The 17,308-nt window shown below is 43.0% G+C and overlaps 1 protein-coding gene across 1 annotated transcript in view; it reads left to right on the forward strand.

The window, feature by feature from the left end:
• Positions 1 to 15,795, forward strand: part of LOC137384069 (ras association domain-containing protein 8-like) — a 67,744-nt gene extending 51,949 nt beyond the window's left edge. The window contains exon 5 of the mRNA XM_068057643.1: positions 15,658 to 15,795. Within this exon, the coding sequence (XP_067913744.1) occupies positions 15,658 to 15,767 (110 nt within the window). The 3' untranslated portion in view covers positions 15,768 to 15,795. The remainder of the gene's footprint in view (positions 1 to 15,657) is intronic.
• Positions 15,796 to 17,308: the final 1,513 nt, after the last annotated feature.

Below are 17,308 nucleotides of genomic sequence, written 5' to 3' on the forward strand. Positions count from 1 at the left end.
TAAGAAACACCAAGGGACAGAAAACGTTGGTGGGGGTTGTATAGAGACCCCCAAACAGCAGTGGTGATGTAGAGGATGGCATTAAACAGGAAATTAGAGACGCATGTAATAAGGGTGCAACTTTAATTATGGGTGATTTTAATCTACATATAGATTGAGCAAACCAAATTATCAATAATACTGTAGAGGAGGAATTTCTGGAGTGGGTACATGATGGTTTGTTGGACCAATACGTTAAGGAGCCAACAAGGGAACAGGCCATCCTAGACTGGGTATTGTGTAATGAGAAAGGATTAATTAACAGTCTTGTTCTGAGGGGTCCCTTGGGGAAGAGCGACCATAACGTGATAGAATTCTTCATTAAGATGGAGAGTGAGAGAGTTGATTCCGAGATTAGGGTCCTGAACCTAAATAAAGGAAACTATGAAGGTATGAGGCGTGAGTTGGCTATGATAGATTGGGGGTTACTTAAAGGGTTGACAGTGGATAGGCAATAGCTAGCATTTAAAGATTGCATGGTTGAATTACAACAATTGTTCATTCCTGTCTGGTGCAAAAATAAAACAGGAAGGGTGGCTGAACTGTGGCTTACAAAAGAAATTAGGGATAGTATTATATGCAAGGAGGAGAAATATAAAATGGCCAGAACAAGCAGCAAACCTGAGGATTGGGAGCAGTTTAGAATTCAGCAAAGGAGGACAAAGGGATTGATTAAGAAGGGGAAAATAGAGTATGAGAGTAAGCTTGCAGAGAACATAAAAACTGACTGTAAAAGCTTCTATTGATATGTGAAGAGAAAAAGATTAGTGAAGACAAATGTGGGTCCCTTACAGTCAGAAACGGGGGAATTTATAATGGGGAACAAAGAAATGACAGACCAATTAAATACATACTTTGGTTCTGTCTTCACAAAGGAGGACACAAATTACCTCCCAGAAATGTTGGGGAACATAGGGTCTAGTGAGAAGGAGGAACTGTATGAAATCAGTATTAGTAGGGAAATGGTGTTAGGGAAATTGATGGGATTGAAGGTCAATAAATCCCCACAGCCTGATAATCTACATCACAGAGTACGTAAGGAAGTGGCCCTAGAAATAGTAGATGCATTGCTAGTCATTTTTCAAAATTCTATCGACTCTGGAACAGTTCCAACGGATTGGAGAGTAGCTAATGTAACCCCACTATTTAAAAAAGGAGGTAGAGAGAAAACAGGGAATTATAGACCGGTTAGCCTGACATCAGTAGTGGGGAAAATGATAGAGTGCATTATAAAAGATGTAATAGCAGAGCACTTGGAAAACAATGACAGGAACGGACAAAGTCAACATGGATTTACAAAAGGGAAATCATGCTTGACAAATCTACTGGAATTTTTTGAGGATGTAACTAATAGAATAGATAAGGGAGAACCAGTGGATGTGGTGTATTTGGACTTTCAGAAGGCTTTCGATAAGGTCCCACATGAGAGATTAGCTTGCAAAATTAAAACACATGGGATTGAGGGTAAGTTACTGGCATGGATAGAGAACTGGTTGGCAGACAGGAAACAAAGAGTAGGAATAAACGGGTCTTTTTCCGAGTGGCAGGCAGTGACTAGTGGGTTACCACAGGGATCAGTGCTAGGACCCCAGCTATTCACAATATATATTGATGATACAGATGAGAGAATTATATGTAATATGTCCAGGTTTGCAGACGGCACGAAGGATGGGAGTGTGAGCTGTGAGGAGGATGCAGGGGAGGTCCAGTGTGATTTAGACAGGTTAAGTGAGTGGGCAAATACATGGCTGATGCAGTATAATGTGGATAAATGTGACGCTATCCACTTTGGTGGCATAAACAGGAAGGCAGATTATTATCTGAATGGCGATAGATTGGGAAAGGGGGACGTGCAGCGAGACCTGGGTGTCCTTGTGCAACAGTCGCTGAAAGTAAGCATGCATGTGCAGCAGGCAGTTAAGAAGGCAAATGGTATGTTGGCCTTCATAGCGAGAGGATTCGAGTACAGGAGCAGGGATGTCTTGCTGCAATTATACAAGGCCTTGGTGAGACCACATCTGGAGTATTGTGTGCAGTTTTGGTCTCCTTATCTGAAGAAGGATGTTCTTGCTATGGAGGGAGTGCAGCGAAGGTTCACCAGACTGATTCCTGGGATGGCAGGACTGACGTATGAAGAGAGATTGGGTTGATTAGGCTTGTATTCACTAGAGTTTAGAAGAATGAAACCTTCAAAATTATAACGGGACTGGACAGACTAGATGCAGGAAAAATGTTCCCGACGGTGGGGCAGTCCAGGACCAGGGGTTACAGTCTAAGGATAAGGGGTAAGCCATTTAGGACTGAGATGAGGAGAGATTTCTTCACCCAGAGAGTGGTGAACCTGTGGAATTCTCTATCACAGAAAGCAGTTGAGGCCAAATCATAAAATATATTCAAGAAAGAGTTAGATATAGTTCTTAGGGCTAAAGGGATCAAGGGATACGGGGAGACAGCGGGAACAGGGTACTGAATTTGCATGATCAGCCATGATCTTATTGAATGGCAGAGCAGGCTCAAAGGGCTGAATGGCCTACTCCTGCTCATATTTTTCTACGTTTCTATGTTCTATGTTTCACGACTTTTAATTTTTAACCCCCATCCCCACACCGACCCTCCCCTGTTCCCTACAACCCTCTCACGCCCATCGTTAATGATGATCTCCTGACTGCTGTTCAGTGAATCATGTGTGTGGACATCTTTGAAGGGAAGATGCCCCCACAGTTGACTAATCTACCAACACTCAATGTCCAGGCTCATCCAAGTGAAGAATGATTAGCTGAGTTAGGCATTGGAGGGCGCTTGGGATCTTTGGAATGGTATTTCATCAATAACTCAGTGCTTTCAAGAGAGGTAGGGTAAAATGAAGGAAAAACTATTCTCTATGGCTGCATGTGTGCTGTCTGCAGAATGCACTGCAGCAACTCACCAACACTCTTCAACAGCACCTCCTAACCCCACAACCTCCACCACCTAGAAGGACAAGGGCAGCAGGTGCATAGAAACACCACCACCACCAACAACAGCTGCATTGATATAGCATCTTTAAAGTAGTAAGTTATCCAAAGACGCTTCACAGGAGCGTTATAAACTAAAAGTTGACCACCAGGTCACACACCATCCTAAAGCACTTATATCACCATTCCTTGTTTATCACTGGGTCAAATCCTGGAACTCCCTGCCTAACAGCACTGTGAGAGCACATGATCTACAGCAGTTCAAGAATAAGACTCACCACCATCTTCTCAAGGACAATTAGAGATGGGCAATAAATGATGGCCTTGCCAGCGGCATTCTGAGGAGGACAAAGACACAATCACAAGACGAGGAAGGCCACTCGGCCTATCTTAGTTCATTCATCCAGAAAGATCTTATGTTCTCCACACCCCCGCTGCCTCCATTGTAGCATCTCATCATTCCTTCAATAATTCCAGAATTCCAGCACACAAAGACTTTGTATGAAGAAGAATTTTTGATATCTGTCTTACGTTTGTTTTGAGTACTTTCAGCCTGTCCAGCATCTCCATCCCATTGATATTGAAATTGTTAATTCCACTTCGGTTCCCTTTGTTTGAAGAGAGCATGTTGCTCACATCTTCCTTTGTGAATACTTGGAGAAAGTAGTCATTTGAGCTTTGGAAAGTGGTGCCTCACTAGCAGATAAATTCCACATCAGAACAGCAAGAGCTGTTAGTACCAGTAACTTGAGATATAACCACATTAGTTGGAACATGTGACTCCTAAAGCTTCATGATATGAACTGTGCTAATGAAGATGAAAGCCTTGGCTCAATAAGGAAACGCTTTGAGGTCGGGCTCACCAAGGCTCAGGAGTTGCAGGTTGCAAAACTTTTCAGTGCAGTCGACTTTTATAGAAGGGATATTTGTGCCAAATAGTGAAGACTGTGAATGCAAGCATACTCCAGCACACACTTAGCATTCTCCTGGGAAGCAACAACTATATCACAGCATGCTTTTGCTGTCATGTCCTGTCATTTTGAGTGTGAAAAACACTCCCAATCTGAATTAGGGCCCAATGTGAAAAATAATTGCAATCACAGTTCTGTTCATTTGATTGCAAGGTACATGCCATGATTGATAGCTCTTTCTCCCTGCAGGGAGAAATGTTGCCACCTTTCAGCAGGTTCAATGATGTATTGTTTTGTTTGAAAATGTTCTATTCAGGCTGTGGGCTTCTTAAAGGGGAAGTCCAATCATCCTGCTGCTGAAATCTAAAAATTAATTGCAGCCAACTTCCAACTTGTTGAATGTTACCTTCATCATTTTTAATTTGATTAATGAGCTGATTCTATACTTTGGAACAGAGAAAAGGAAAAAAAAACACTTGTATGGTACCTTATTACATTTCCCAGTAAAATTCCAAAGTATTTCGCATGGAATTAAATATTGATATGACCGAGGTGGGAGGAGTGCACTGTTAATTCAGTCCCACTTCTCCACAGGTCACAACATATTCTTTAAATTTTCCCACTTACTGACACAATCAATCGGATACGCTATTTTTCCCAGAATAGAACATGCTAACCAGGTTTCTGTACTGAACAACAACATTAACAGTTTATTATAAAACAAGTCTTAACTAGTAATGAAGTAAAACAATATCACATCAAATTATTTAAAAATCCAACATTAAATTTTCGCTAAAAGGCCCCTTTACCTTAGTCCCTTCACACACACAGACACACACACATATATGTGTATATATATATATATATATATATATATATATATATATATATATACCGGCTAACTGAAAGAATAAAAAAGGATTTTTAGATCAGAGCTCTATTACAGACAGAAAAATAAAACACCTGGGTAGATCACTTGCCCACCCCTGAAAAAAAAGCAGATAAGACACGCTGCATTAAACTGGCACACAGTTCCACCTCCGAGCACATGCAGGCAGGATCTTTAGAATCTTCCAGAATTAGCTCTCTCCAAGCAGTGTTGAAAAGTAATTTTGCAGGCCTTTCTCAAATACTGGAAACAAGACAAATTGACACACTGAAATTCACAGAGTCTTTTAGGGAATTGTGAGAAAGTGAGCTGGGTTGTAGTCTTCTGTTCTTTCTTGGAATTCTTTCCTTCTGTCTTTTTTTGACACTTCAGCAGCACTTGACTTTTTAAAAGCATTCAGTAAAAATCTGGTCTCTTCCTCTAGAAGGTAAAACACACACACTGACTAACAACCAGAAAGCTTGATAGTTTTTTGCCCACCCAGATGTTCTGTTGTTACTAGGCTTGTCCAATCAAAGAAGTGCTTCTCAATTTTCTGCCCCTGTTGCCATGGCTTCTGCTCATCTTTAACCCAAGCCATGTGACAAACAGCAACACTGTTGCCAATCTGGCTCTCACTGTCTCCTTGATTAAAAAAACGTATTTAACTTAACTATAAATTCCGTTCAAAAATATTACAACAAAGCAGAGTCACTCTCATATTATCTTGAAGTGTAATGTCTGTAATTGGAGTACTGTGAACAAATTCTGGTCTCCATATTATGAAGAGCATCAGGAGGTACTGGAGAAATTGCAAAAAAGATTTACTAAAATGATACCAAGACCTAGAGATTACACCTATCAGGGAAGGTTGAACAGGCTGGGGCTCTTTTCTCTAAGAAAGAAAAGACTGACGGGTGACCTCATAGAGGTCTTTAAGATTATGAAAAGGTTTGACAGGGTGGATGTCGAGAAGACGGGTTCACTTGTTGGGAGAACAGAACTAGGGATGATAAATGTAAGATAGTCACTAATAAATCCAATAGGGACTTCCAGAGAAACTTCTTTACCCAGAAATTAATTATAATATGGAACTCGCTACCACAAGGAGTAGAGGTGACTAGCATAGATGCATTTGAGGTAAAGCTAGATAAACACATGAGGGAGAAAAGAATAGCAGGCTATGTTAATGGGAACGAAACAAAACTAAAATACTGTAGATGCTAGAAATCTGAACTTAAAACAGAAAATGCTGGAAATATTCAGCATTTGTAGAGAGAGAGAAACAGAGTTAATGGGATGAATTCTTCTAGCCTTGTAGTGGCAGGAGTGGAGGCAGGATGTTTGGAGGGGCCAGGAAACTACTAGCGGGGAACAGTGTCGGAACATACCTTGGAGGCTAGATAGAATTGGGATCAGCACGGAGTGAGTCACTGGGTATGAGTGTGCTGCAGCCAGGCCAGGGGTAAATGATGGTTTGTTTGTCAGCTAACTGGAGGGAAATGTCGTAGAGTCATTTACGGCACAGAGAGAGGCTATTCAGCCCATCAAGTCCATGTGGACTCTTTACAGAGCTATCCAGTCAGTCCCACTCCTCTGCTTGATCCCTATAGCCCTGTAAGTTTACTTCCTTCAAGTGGCCGTCCAGTTTCCTCTTGAGTCATTGATTGTCTCTGCTTCCACCATCCTTGTGGGCAGCAAGTTCCAGGCCTTTCCCACCCGCTGTGTAAAAAAGTTTATCCTCATATTCCCCGGATCTCTTGACCAAAACTTTCAATCTGCGTCCCCTAAGCCTTGTACCATTAATTAATAGGAACAGTTTCCCCTTGTCTAGCTTATCTAAGCCTGTCATAATCTTGCACACCTCTATTAAATCTCCCCTCAATCTCCTTTGCTCTAAGGAGAACACACCCAGTTTTTCCAACCTAACCTTGTAACTAAAATCCCCCATCCCTGGAACCATTCTGGGGCATCATAGAGTCATGGAGTCATACAGCACAGAAACAGGCCCTTCGGCCCATCGTGTCTGTGCTGGCCATCAAGCACCTACCTATTCTAATACCATTTTCCAGCACCTGGCCTGTAGCCTTGTCTGCTATGGCATTTCAAGTGCTCATCTAAATACTTCTTAAATTTTGTGAGGGTTCCTGCCTCTACCACCTCTTCAGCCAGCGCGTTCCAGATTCCAACAACCCTCTGGGTGAAATAATTTTTCTTCAAATCCCCTCTAAACCTCCTGCCCCTTGCCTTAAATCTATGCCCCCTGGTTATTGACACCTCCGCTAAGGGAAAACGTTTCTTCCTATCTAATCTATCAAAGCCCCTCATAATTTTGTATACCTCAATCATGTCCCCCCTCAGCCTTCTGTGCTCTAAGGAAAACAACCCTAGCCTTTTCACTGTCTCTTCATAGCTGAATTGCTCCAGCCCAGGCAACATCCTGGTGAATCTCCTCTGCACCTTCTCCAGTGCAATCACATCCTTCCTATAGTGTGGTGATCAGAACTGTACACAATACTCCAGCTGTGGCCTAACTAGCGTTTTATACAGCTCCATCATAACCTCCCTGCTGTTATATTCTATGCCTCGGCTAATAAAGGCAAGTATTCCATATGCCTTCCTAACCACCTTATCTACCTATGCTGCTGCCTTCAATGATCTATGGACAGGTACACCAAGGTCCCTCTGACCTTCTGTACTTCCTAGGGTCCTACCATCCATTGTATATTCCCTTACCTTGTTAGTCCTCCCAAAATGCATCACCTCACACTTCTCAGGATTAAATTCCATTTGCCACTGCTCTGCCCATCTTACCAGCCCATCTATATCGTCCTGTAATCTAAGGCTTTCCTCCTCACTATTTACGACACCACCAATTTTCACGTCATCTGCAAACTTACTAATCATACCTCCTATATTCACGTCTAAATCATTAATGTACACTACAAACAGCAACGGTCCCAGCACCAATCCCTGCGGTACACCACTGGTCACAGGCTTTCACTCGCAGAAACAACCCTCGACCATCACCCTCTGCCTCCTGCCACTAAGCCAATTTTGGATCCAATTTTCCAAATTGCCCTGTATCCCATGGGCTCTTACCTTCTTAACCAATCTCCCATGCGGGACCTCTGAAGTCCATGTAGACTACATCAATTGCTTTACCCTCATCTACACATCTAGTCACATCCTTGAAAAATTCAATCAAGTTAGTTAGACACAATCTCCCCCGACAAAGCAATGCTGACTATCCCTGATTAATCCCTACCTCTCCAAGTGGAGATTAATCCTGTCCCTCAGAATTTTTTCCAATAGTTTCCCAACCGCTGATGTTAGGTGTTACAAGAGTGCTTCTATTTTTTTTTGTAAAATATGTTTTAAGGACTTATAGTTGAATTATGGATACTGATTCATCTGGAATCTTGGAGATGCTAAACTTTGTGGGTTTTTTTACAATTCAGCAGAAGGTTCCTGGATTTGGCTTCTAAACAAGTCTTCTCTGCACCCTCTCAAGGACCCTCACATCCTTCATAAAGTGTGGTGACCAGACTGAATACTGCTGCGGAGGACTCTGATGAGGACCTCAATGGAGCAACATGCAGGAGGGCACTAATGGATGCTGGGTACATTGGTTGGTGTGCCAGACAGTTTCCTGTCACTGTCAAGGAGCATGGAGGAGTCTGGCCCCAACTTGGAAGAGGGGATGGCATAAACCTTTCCCTTTGTGCTGCAAACCCAGAGGCAATGCCACTGTTGTCCCCCCATATCTTTTGCAGCCTTTGTGTGGACAGGTCACCTACTCCTCTGCCATCCCTGCGAGGATGCAGCAAAAATTTCTGTCAAATCTAGGAACTCAAAACTACACTTCAAGAGTACTTTCAGACACTTTCCAATAGAAAAAGTTTCAAAATGTAACTTACCTGCAATCGGGGTGCCTAGCCCTTTAAATAGCCCCACTGCAGGGCCCACCTTGCTGCTTCGCACTTCTTGTTTCAGGAGTGGACAATGCATGAAATGCCAGGTTCTGCGTTGTCTGAATTTGGAATCCTGGATTCAGATCAGCTAGTTAGGTTGTCTGACGTCAGAAAAGCGCTAATTCAACATGTTCGGGTGCACGCAGGGGGTGTCACTGCTTGCACCCATGTCATTGGAGAACACCATGCGGGCCGTGCACATAACAACGCGCATCGCAGCCTATCCTCAGGGAAGCCGGGTAGGCCTGCATAGTACTGCTTTGCAATGCAAATTTGTGTGCATAGGTTAGAAAGCAGCAGTAACCTTTTACGTAGAAGATTGTGAGGCTGCGGGATGTCAGTGTCAATATTTGAAAATAGGCTAGCTTGGTGGTTGAAGGAAAGGAATATAAAGAGATTAGGGAACTACTTGTCTGGAGTAATCTGTTTTGGTGTTGTAATTCTATGTAATCAGGAGAAGGGGGCCCAAGTCTGTGATGAGATGGTTGATCCCAGCTAGTGCTGCAGTTTTCACAGAAGTAAATCAGCATTAACAGGACAATAAGGGCTTAAAAATGTAGCCAGTAGCCTCACTACCCTGTTGACATTGACTGTAACTTTCACAGCCTGGGCTTGAAGAAAAAGAATGCCGGTCGGGTAACTGTGCACCTGCCAGATCTATGAGAGGCCATTACCCTGTGAAAGAAGGGAGCAGAGGCTCAGTGTGTAAATGTGCACAGTTTGGCACTGAACCATGCAGTCTAGGAAGATCCTAAATTCAACCTGTTGCCTGTGCTGAATTACATGACACCAGGAGGATTGCATCTGACCTTAGTATCCTCGGATAAACCAGTAGGAACAGAAACATCAACCAAGGTTTCCACATCTGCCCATTGTCTATGGATATTGTGGAGCATGGATCTGTGTAAGGGAGAGTAGGGCGGAGCTTGGATATAGTGCTCTTCATGATAAGATTGACTACTAATGTTATTTATGCTCACACATAAGAAATGGCCCGTTGGGCTGTGAAACTAATGCTAATTCTAGCGCATTCCCAATTTTCATGGCTTCACTATCGGCAGCCTTCAGCTGCTAATGCCTAAGCTCTGGAATACCCTCCCTAAACCTTGCCACCTCTCTACCTCTCTCCTCTGTTAAGTTGTTCCATAGAATCTACCTCCTTGATCAAGCTTTTGGTCACCTGCCTTAATATCCCCTTCTGTGACTGGGTGTCTTTTTGTCTGGTAACATTCCTGTGAAGTGTATTGGGACAGTTAATCACATTAAAGGCGCTATGTACATGCAAGTTGTTATGGTTGGGCTGTGAAGTTAATGTGAGAAGATAATATGCATTTTAAACAACATCGTTTTTGAAATGGGAGCTCCAGTCTAAAACGTCTTCAAAGGAAAGCAGAGAGTTTACGAGCTCTCAGATTTCTGTATTCTATGTTTGTTGACTGACTGCACATTATTCACGTTGCGGTAGATTAATGAAACACATGTTTTCTGTAATGATGCACTGGTTTCCTTTCAGCAGATGACACTATCTTTTTGGAGTTAGGATGAGGCCAATATTTGCAGAGTGTTCCCCCACCTGCCCACACAAAAATTGAAACAATTGAAAGCTACAGTTTGAAGAGTGATGAGGGAAGGAATGCCAAAGGAGACAGGGGAAGTTAATAAAGAGAAACGAGAGGTCTTGAGGGAAGAGACACTCTTGTTAATAAAGCAGATCAATCACCTTCGTGAATCAGCAGCATCCTCCAGCCCCAGTGTTATACCAGCTGTAGCAAATCAACCAGCACATCCGGCTGACATTTCATACACTGAGGAAAGAAATGGGGTGAAGATTGTCCTTGACAGCGAGAGGGAGATGATGGAACCTAGGAACCTAGATGGAGCCTCTTGATCCTAGAAAAGAAAGCATACGTATTAATGCAGTGCCTCCTGTCTAACAGTCACCCCAAGGCTTTATAAAGATGAAAAGGCATTTGCTTAAATTAGCGCACAGGTCTTTGAGCTCTATTCGAACTCAAGATGTAGCCCTGATTTGGGGCAGGATTTACACATTTTAAAATCTAGGAAATGAAATTATGTTTGGAGAATCCGTTGGTCTCGTTCTGCCACCATAACAATGGCAGAGAAGACCTGCCATCCGATGGCAAATTGTACCCTTGACTCCGTCCTGTGTTCCATGTATGAATAGGGTGGGTGCCTTTTGCACTGCTATTGGGGCACCCACCAAATAAAGCCATGCCACAACGTCAGAGTCCTAGCCAGGCTGGACAAAGGAGTCTCCAATGCCCGAAAAGTAGTTCTGGGACTGGTTGCTATAAGGAGCCTTTGAGTCATAGTGACTTCACTTTTAGCAGGACATGCAAGTGCACCAGATTTGTACAGAGGTATGTAGCACTGGGGGCTATAGAGGCAGAACTGACCAGAATTGTAGCAGACGGTGCCATCTCTCCTGTTCCACCTCTTTCAGTGATTTCTCACACTGAGTGGTGGGAGCCCCAGTATTGCCTGTCCCTCTAATTCTAACAAAAAAAGCCAATGGACATAAGGCTCCAAATTCCAACAACCCCCCTGATGTGTCTCAGATACAGTGCCATTTCTCCAAAATGGATGGGGATTTTTGGAATCGTCATATTGATATCTCATCAATGTAAAATTCTAAACTCATGAATCATGGGACCCACCCAACTGGCTACAATACAATGTTAACTGCTCTATAAGATGCAACCGTGATTCAGCTTTTATGTAGAATTTAGTGAAGAGCCAGTCGAGGCATGGTGGCCTACATGACCTCCTGTGATGTAAACATCACTGGTTTTCTATTTAAAAGAAATTTGGGGGGGGTGGGGGTCATTTTCCATGGCCTGAATTTTACGCCACCCCAGCGAGCCGGATGGTGCTGGTGGGGTGGTGTAAAATGGAGCAGGAGGTTCCGGGAAGCCATCCCGACCCGCTCCGGCCTCCACTCCACTTTACACAGGGCCGGGGGAGGTGGGGTGCGAAAAACGGGCTGCCTGCCCCAGGCCAATCAAGGCCCTTAAGTTGCCAATTAATGACCACGTAAGGGCCTTCGCCCGCTTCTATGGGGATTTTACCTATAGCAAGCGGATGTCTTGGAGCCGGGAAAGGCTGCCCAGTGAAAGCTGGCGGCCTCTCCGCGCCCTGGGGGTGGGCCCTGACAAACGGGCACAGGGTGCCTGATTGAGTGCCATCCCCGCTTCCCCAACCATCCCAGGACCCAAGACGCCCTCCTCTCAAATGACCACCCTTGCCTCTCTGGGGCCCGACCAATTACCCCCAGCGAGGCAAACCAAACTTACCTGCACTCCTGGTTCCAGATCTTCAGCTGGGCTGCAGTCCTAGCAGTGACCACTGCTCCCGGTGGCGCTGCTGGGACTAAGAGCTGCCGGCCCGATGATTGGTCGGCAGCTCAATGAGGCAGGACTTCCTTCTTCAAGCGGGTGGAAGTCCCGCCTCGGAACATTTAAAGCCTGGGGACCTGTAGAATGCGGGACGGATCCCCACGTTAGGCGGAAGCGGGTTCGCCACCGACTTTTACATCGATGGGCAGCTCCAGTCCGCACGACGTAAAATCCAGTCACATGTATGTGTTGTCCTGGAAAACCTTGCCTGTTGCCTGTAAATAGCACACTCATGATTTTCCTATCTGCTCCTGCAGCGGGCAAGCTTTCCCACCCCTGGTGCATACAATGACAACTCACCTTTAATCATAGAAAGTTCCAAGGTGTTTCACAGCAGCATAATGAAACAAAAATTGACACAGAGCCAAAGAAGGAGAGATTAGATTCGGTGACCAAACACTTTGTTAAAAAGGTAGGTTTTAAGCAGTGCCTTAAAGGAGGAGGGGCGGAGTGGTGAAGAGGTTTAGAGAGGGAAATCCAGAGCTTACGGTCTAGACAGCTGAAGGCATGGCCACCAATGGTGGGGTGAAGGAAATGGGGGATGCACCAGAGGCCACAGTGTAATTAGAAAATGCTTAACTTTACCCTTCATTTTTACTGTACCTCTATTCGTATTGCAGTATAACCAGTCTAAATTCCAAATAAAAGATGGCTCCACACCTGTGGCTGTCATCTGGCCTCAAGCCATTTGACTGCATTTAATTGAGTTCAAGGTTTCAAAACAGTTATCAACACTTCAGAGATTCATTCAGGGTTCAGAGTAGTGTTCACTCATGGTATATTCACACTCTTCCTTTGATTCATTGGCACCATGCTTCAAAATCGATGATCATGCGAAGCTCCACACATCAATCTGCAGACAGGAGCTCATCGAAAGCTTCAGCTATCAATCCTTATGACTGCTGATTGTCTGCCACCTCAGATGATCTGTCACCTTCAGCACCAGGTGTTAGCTATGGAACAATTACTTTCTGATGTGTATGAACATTTTCTAGATTGCCTTACACCTGCATTAAAACTCTGGCTCAGTGTTAACTCCCTCGCCTCCAAGTTAGAAGGTTCAAGCCCTACTCCAGAGATGTGAGCACAAATTTTAAGCTGACACTCAGTGCAGTATTGAGGCAGTGTGACTGTAATTTATTAGGTTCATTTATTATGGGCAACAGCATATTTTTTGCTCAAACTGTATAACCTTGTGTCTCTGCATAAGTTGTGAATAACAGTGGCCATGCTTTCGGGTGATCACTCTTCTTCATCCTCTTGTCCATTACTTTTTTTTCTTGTCATGTTCTTAATCTTTGAATTTCTCCTTTTTCAGGGTTGCGCCTCGCTTTCCTGTGGTGATTTGTGTCTGTGGATGGCACTAGTATTTGGGAGAATGAGCATGTGGCCATTACGCTCTTCAAAGAAAGCACTTGCATTTATATAGCACCTTATCTGGCCTTCAGGCCATCCCGAAGTGTTTCACATTCAATGGGTTACTTTTGAGCTGTGATCTCTATTGTTGAATATGCAAGTACGACAACCAATTTGCATACAGCTGGGCCCCACAAACAGCAAATAAGATAAACGATTAGTTAAGTTGTTTCGGTAGCATTGGTTGAGGAAGGGATGTTGGACAGGACACTGGAAGAATTCCCTGCTCTTCTAATAGTGCCAGGGAATCTTTTATAGCATCCTGAACAGGTACATAGGACCTCAGTTTAACATCTCTCCAATTATGCAGCAGGGAACAGAAGTGTCTGCCTGGAATTGAGCTTAAAACCACAGCAGGACTTAAAGGTGAGAGCACCATAATCTTAGCCAGGCTGACACCTATAAGGAAGTCACAAGATGACCAGTATGGGAGATGGAAATGTCACACCAGAATAGGGAGAACTCTTTTCCCTTTTAAGACACATTGGACTGGATTTTGCTGTGAAACTAACAGGGAGACTAACAGCGTTCACCATTAATTACGTGCAAATTAGATGGCAACTTCCAGTGAACACACATGCACTGTTAAAAGTGAAAATCTGGGAAGTTGCTGTGCAAGACGCACTGCTCCTCTATAAGCTGTGTGAAAACAATATCTTGCTATCTGGCTCCACATTCAAATTTATTGAACGGCGCGATGATAGCACTGATACGGACTAAACCGGCCAGAAACTGTTAGAGTTTGTCCATTCCAGTGTAAGGATCCTTTTAATGGCATGATAAGTCTTAATTACTGCCAAACAACCTCTCTGGCACTAAAAATTACTTTTTATAAGTATGGAGTCTCCTTCCTCCAGCTTTTAATTATTGCTGGAAATTTAAAATGAATTTAAATAACATTTTTTAGAAAACTTTTTTTCTGTCCCTTTTATATATTTCTCTTAATCCAATCTTTCTCTCTCTTTATTTTGCTTTCTATATCCGATTTGTTATTAATTTTTCTAACATATTTCCTCGTTCAGAATCTACACAGCTCATTAATGATTCTTCTCACTGATTAGGGAAATACATAGTTGCTTTCCTTGTTCACATCGGTTCCAGAAGTTCTGTAGAGGGCACTGTGCTGATTAGATGTTCCACTGACAGCAATTTGCCATGCAAAACCCCATAGCAAGTTTATGGGCAAGTTCAAGTCTAATGAACAGCAGGCACCGTTCATTTGCCACTCAGAGCAAAATCAGGGCAATTGTTTGGCAGAGAGGAAGCACTAACCTGGGACTGCCTGATGCTGACATTGGGTAACAATAGCAAGACAGTGCTCCATTGATTAATGTTGGTATCATTTACATTGATGGCCATGATGGGCTTCCCCTCTCAAAAACCTTATTGATAGATCAATGTAATTCTGATCTTCCATGCAGTGGTCAATGCAAAAGATATTGCCAACTCCAGGATTGGCAAGGTTAAGTGATTTTTAATTGGTAAGGGAATTCACATGTACGACCATGATGTAGTTATATTTGTTTCTAGAGTTGCATGGATGGTTACAGTTTATTGGAACACAACACATCAGTAAAGGGACCAATTGCTCTGAATGACTTTAATTTTATGTTGCTCTGCATCAAAACCGATAAAGGCAGTGGAGATACCCTAAGTAAAGCAGCACAGCATCTGCCTGCTTCTCTCCCCTCTTGTCCTGGTGGCAGTGAACTAGTGTAGGGCACACTTCTATGCATATCAACAGGCTTCTAGTATCTCACCCAAATGGTTATTCTACATCATTGAGTCTGGAGACTGAGGCAAAGTGTAACTGAGTGCAGTGAACAATCAAAAAAGAAATGGACAGATTTCTAGTTTATTGGCGATTAGAGAGGTATTTAAGCTTAGCGCAGAGGTAGTAGATCCAGGCAGTTCTGGAGCAATGAGATGAATGGACTGACTGGCCATTTTATGCTCATTTTCCATTCAAATTCCTGTTACTAATCAGGGAGAGACTGGATTTTGCCTCTTTTGGTGGCTCTACTTTTGCACTAATGCAATTTGAATATTCATCCATGTTTTTTTTTTCTCCTTTTACAGTGTCTCTGCTCCATCCAGACTCTTTCAAGTGTGAAATGCTTCCTGCCAAAACCAAGGAACTCCAGTACTCAATGGTCTCTAGTTTTAAGCAAGAAGGGATCTACGTATAACTCTTTCATTTTACACTGATTTTGACTCATTTACATACAACAGATCACTCCAACACATGCATGGCCTGTGCTAATGGGTTGATAGTGTTGATAGGAATTAGGCGAGAAGAATACATCACTGATGCATTGAAAGTTTTAAAAAGGGACTTAATTCTTGCTTTAAGGCTTCAGCCACAAGAAGGTGACCTGATCCAGTTGTGTCTTGGATTTGGATCTAGCTCTTAGACTGGGAATTGCAACCACCATATTAACAGCATGTGCACTGTCTTAATACAGCTTAATCACACCGAGACATGTATATGGATATGATACTGAGAATGAAAATGAACATAGCACATATAGTATTGAAGCTGGTACAATACATTTAGTACCAATGAGAGTACATAGATCGTGCACTGTACTGGGCCAAGAGCAACAACTTGTATTTATATTGCGCCTTTAACATAATGATACATCCCAAGGCACTTCACAGGAACTTGTGGCTTAGGCAGCTGAAAGCATGGCCACCGATAGTGGAGAAATTAAAATCATGGATGCTCAAGAGGCCAGAACTGGATGGGCACAGTTATCTTGGAGGGTTGTGGGGCTGGAGGAGATTTTGGAGATAGGGAGGGGTATCTGCTGAGTACCTGTACATAAATTTGGGACTGCATGTAACAGGATGTACATTTTAGTATCAGCTAATTCTACAATAGATATAGACCTGGAACTGTGTATACTTTGTCAGTCCATTGGGTACTTTAATAAATAGTTGAAAAAAGACCAGGAGTACGTTGCTGTGTCAACACAGTCTACCCATTACCTGTTTTCATATGGATCTGACACAGAGACTGAGAGTAGCAGGATACATAAAGTACTTGAATGCCCAAGGACATGACACTATCAGGAACAGGAAGTTCACTGTTCTACTGCAGTGTACTGAATTCCTGTACATGTACATAGTTAAAGTACTGAGACTGAAAGTCATATTTTCAGAGTCACAAGATTGCATTTTCTTATTAACTGCACACCCTTGTATTCAGCTCAGATCTTGCCAATGCAAAACTGGTGCAGAAGTACAGACACTTTAGAAAACATTGCAAATGCAGAATGTGTTGAATAATTAGAGAGTTAGCACATTTATATTTTCACAAAAAACTCTGAAGTTTTCCATTCTACTCCATCAGCGGGTGAAAGCTTAACATGATTGACTGAGAAAGTAGATGAACATCCAAAAGAAGGAAAGAAGCTCTTTATTTGTAACTTTTTATATCTAAATCATTTCTATAGGAATGCACAGAACCAATAAAGGTCAATTCAGGCCATCTAGGTGACTAAACAGAATACACAGTTCACTATCTAGATCCTTCAACTGATTTTTTAGTCAAATATTGAACTCACATTTAAAGCTACTGTGCTAGCTATCAGCCTCACTTGCCTTCCTGAGCAGTAGATTTGCCAATCCTGCAGGATTGTCCCAGAATTTCCTGTAATTATAGAGTCATAGAGTAATTATGGCATAGAAGGAGGCCATTTGGCCCATCGAGTCCATGCCAGATTAA

The sequence above is a fragment of the Heterodontus francisci genome, chromosome 25 (assembly GCF_036365525.1).
Source record: "Heterodontus francisci isolate sHetFra1 chromosome 25, sHetFra1.hap1, whole genome shotgun sequence".
NCBI lineage: Eukaryota > Metazoa > Chordata > Chondrichthyes > Heterodontiformes > Heterodontidae > Heterodontus > Heterodontus francisci.